The 3963-nt window shown below is 49.9% G+C and overlaps 1 protein-coding gene across 3 annotated transcripts in view; it reads left to right on the forward strand.

The window, feature by feature from the left end:
• LOC113210616 (uncharacterized) overlaps positions 1–2403 on the forward strand; it is a 10451-nt gene extending 8048 nt beyond the window's left edge. The window contains exons 1-2 of one of the 3 annotated variants that reach the window (XM_026428697.2): positions 7–165; positions 1184–2403. In XM_026428697.2, coding sequence (XP_026284482.2) covers positions 24–165; positions 1184–1893 — 852 coding nt within the window. In that variant the 5' untranslated portion in view covers positions 7–23 and the 3' untranslated portion in view covers positions 1894–2403. Of the gene's footprint in view, positions 1–6; positions 233–1183 lie in introns of those variants that run through there. The other 2 variants (XM_026428698.2, XM_052271817.1) reach the window with 2 other exon arrangements.
• Positions 2404–3963: the final 1560 nt, after the last annotated feature.

Below are 3963 nucleotides of genomic sequence, written 5' to 3' on the forward strand. Positions count from 1 at the left end.
AATAGTTTCCAATATTGTTGAAGATGGTAAAGCAGTTGTCGTTCGTGTGCCCGCTGGCCGTGCTGGTGCTGCTGGCGGTCCTGCACCACTCCGCGGCCTACTGTAACTTTTGGGAAGAGCCGTGCAACGGCGAATACCAGCTCAACGATGGCCATGGCTATGAGGGTAGGACTGTCCAAAAAAGGAACATATTGTAATTTCCCGACCGCGCCTCACTTGGATCGAGTTCAAGGTAAAAACGAGTGCTTCGTATTCAAGCCGAGGATACCAGTTTTCGAGCAGTCTGAGTAAAATCAGGCAGTGCCTATTTTGCAGCTGGAAAACCAGTACGCTGTGCTTGCTTGTTTTCCAGGCAGCTTTTCATGTTTCCCAAGCTGCCCAGCTTGTTTCCCGAGAAATCCGTCTTGGATTCCAAGCTGGTTGGCTTCCGGAAGAGGCAGCTTGGAAATCGAGCTCTCGTTTATGACGCGTTGCGCCCGCAAGTTAGACCTCCCCACAAATATACCAGGTGGCTGATTAACCCCGCGCACTTCTGTAGTTAGACTGTACCGCCCGCACGAGTGCGGATGGGTTGCCTACTCGCCCGGCCTGTAAGGAGCCGGGGACAGGGGCGATATTTCCGAAATGTTTGGACCAAAGGGAACCTACCTGCTTTACGATTTTCATAATGGTTCTCTGTTCTCCGAAAGGTTTATGAAAACCTCTATAGAGACGAAATGTGCATGTATAGCATCTCGTTACAAACGAAGACCTTAGCAACGAGATCAACATGTTTTTGGAGATCTCCTTTTCCCATATGGCACCTTCCATTGAGAACGTTCGATTGTTTTGACCCTAAATTACACCTCCATCCCATAAAAAAAGGCTGTCCGGACGACCTTTAGGGATGGAGAAAACGAGATCTCGTCCATTTTACAAGATGTCATTTTGACAAAGTCCGTCAGTAGGGTGGGTTGGGTGTTTTGCCCCGTTGGAGCAAATATGTATTCTGGCCCGGATTCACTAGTGCGGCCGGGTTGCCTCTCGTCTAAAACCACGGCGCCTTACGGCCGAATAGGCCCCGTCCCCGTCCGCACGCCTGAACGAGGGCTAGTATATACTCATTCGCTCCAACGGGGCAAAAGACTCACCCTATGTAGTAGTTTGAAAGTGTGTGGTTGCCAACGAGTGTTTTTCCCCACAGGCTACGGCGATCGCTTCTACCCGATCTCTGCCCACGAGTGGCTGACGCCCTGGAAGCGGGTGAGCGACGTGGCGCACTGCGGCGTGCGGAGCTGCAGCAAAACGCTGACCTTCCAGGAGTCGACCAGCAGCACCTTCACCAAGTCGGACGGCACGACGTACACCGTGGGCGAGAACGAGTCGTCCACGTCGGCGCGCGCCTTGGCCCACGCCTACAAGATTGGTTTATCGCTCAGCGCGAAGCTGGGAGAGATATTCACCTTCGGCGTGTCCAACGACTTCACCCTGACCGCGACGAACACCAACTCCAACACCCACGGAACGTCGCGCAGCTCGAGCGAGAGCCGGTCATACTCCGTGGCCACGGGCAAGACCCTGTCACGCTCCGAGTCCATGATGTGCCAGGGCAACGCGGGCGACAAGCTGTACCTCAAGACGCAGTACCGCTGGATGGAGGTCAAGGGCAACTACTGTACCTTCGCATCTCTGGCTGGCGACTGGTCTAAAAACTGGAAATGCGATTACATCGAGGCCCAGATCAAAGCCGTGCTGCCCGGCACCAACCAGCTCGACATGAACATCATGTGCGAGACGGAGCGCGACGGCGAGGTGTCGTTGGGCTGCCGCAGCATCGCGGGGCCCACCTTCGAGGACTACTGCAAGACCAACGGCAACATGGGCCACTGCCCCAGTACGCACTGCACGAAGTGAGCTGAGCGATAGTGTCCATAAGAGGCCCGAAGTAGTGTCATTTTTAACTTTCAAGTCAAAATGTACTCCTCCTAGGTATGAACATTGTCGTCAAAATAACTTCCGCGGCCCCATTTTGACGCTATTTTGACTTAGCGTTCTCGCTCAACCTTGGAATATTTTAAAGAGATTGTGACTGTCTCCATTTTAACCATGTTAGTGCTAGATGCCAAATGTGACGTTCTCTTATTTTACAACATATTTGTATTATAGTCGCTTAATGTTCCTTGTCACATGTAGCTCAAAGGATTATTTCCATTTATACCTGTTGTGTTTTTATATTGTTTGTGATAAATCTGTAGTTTGTTTGCAGCTTTGCAAACTGATGCCGTTGCCGTTGCTGTAAGCTGATTGAAAGAACCCGTGTGATATTTTTTTTACAGCATGCATGGGCGTTATTTCATTTTTATTTTGGATTGTGGAGAGCTAAATCACAGAGTATTTTGTGCAAGTAAATTAACTATTTGAACATACGGTTGTAAATTTCCAAAAATTTCCGGAAACTTTCTGGAAAAATTCCGAAAATTTCCAAAAATTTTATCTAGGGCTGGAAGAGCTTATTAGGGGAGTGGCTCGTTTGAACGACCACCATCTGACCAACCATATATTTTTAATATTTATATTCGATTATATTTACCCAATGTTTTTTGCCAAAGCAGACTGGCGGTTGGTGGTTGTAAACCATCGGTTGTGTGATAAAAAATACAAATAAAAATGCATTGATTTTTAAAAAAAATAAATGAACAGGTTTTGACCGAGTGTACACCCTGTTAAACCGCGCTTTATTTATCAACAATAAGTTAGATGCGCTAGGAGAAGAGGCGGGCACCTACCACGTGCTGAAAGCCAGCCGCAAGCGAGCATCTGCCCGCGTATGCGTACAAAAACGACAGGTGTGAGTGAGATGCTTCAACTGCGCTACAGCTCCATCTCACGTCCACCTGCCGTTTTCGGACGCATGCTAGCTGCGACGCCCGCTCGCTGCCGGACTGTGTCGCTTGTCGGCCGGCCCGGAGCGGCCCGCCTATACAGGGTTGGTGATCCGTTCCGTGTTTTTTTTTTCTGCTTATACTGTACCGGATTCATGCAGTGCGGCTCCCAGCGGGTCGCAGTGGGACGTACCAGCTGATCTCATGTCCTGTAGGCCGATAGGCACGCGTGAATCCGGTACAGAATATGCCGAAAAAAAACCAAACACGGCGTGGATCACCCACCCTGTACGTCCCATTGCGACCCGCTGCGAGCCGCACTGCAGCCCGAGACTCGCCCGAGTACACACTAAATCCTTATGCATTCTGTTGTGCATAAGACTTGCAGGATTTCATGCAGCCATAGCTATGCACAGTTTTTCATGCATAAGTATGCAAAACTAACGCCACTATGCACAAATTTGTGCATTCTAATGCTGAAGTTTTACATAGTTATGCATGAAATTTGGTGCATAACTATGGCTGCATGAAATTCTGCATATTATGCACAACAAAGTACATAAGGGTTAAAGGGTTTAGTGTGTAGCCCGCGAGCCGCATGTCTGAGACCCCTGCTCTAGACGTTTCCCACTATTCAGTCGACTAAAAAAACAGTCAGAAGAGGCGGGTTTTACCCAGGCGCTGATTGGGTCAGATCTTCTTGCTTGTTGCGTACTTACTCGGAAAGATAAGCGCCCAGCATCAGGAAATAGCGCACGACCCCCGCCCCTTCCCTCCTTAGGTGAGTAGACCAAGTTACATCGTACACTCAAGGTACAAGTACTGCAACCCCGCCAACCCCGCACTTCTGTGTTTGTGCTGAACCGCACGCACGAGGAGTGCGGGCGGGCTTGTCTATCGCCCCCCTGTCTACAGCGCCTTACAGGCCGAGCGAGTAGGCCTGTAGACTCTACGGAGACATGCCTCCACGAGCACACTGGCTAGTCCAGCGAAGTCCGCTCTCCCCTTGTACGCAAGGCAAGCACTTGGTACGAAACGGTACCCAGATCAAAATTAGCAACACGAATATCGCTTATTTGAATTTATCTAAATTATGAGAGAA

The sequence above is a fragment of the Frankliniella occidentalis genome, unplaced genomic scaffold (genome assembly GCF_000697945.3).
Source record: "Frankliniella occidentalis isolate FOCC.00 unplaced genomic scaffold, Focc_3.1 Scaffold175, whole genome shotgun sequence".
Lineage (NCBI taxonomy): Eukaryota > Metazoa > Arthropoda > Insecta > Thysanoptera > Thripidae > Frankliniella > Frankliniella occidentalis.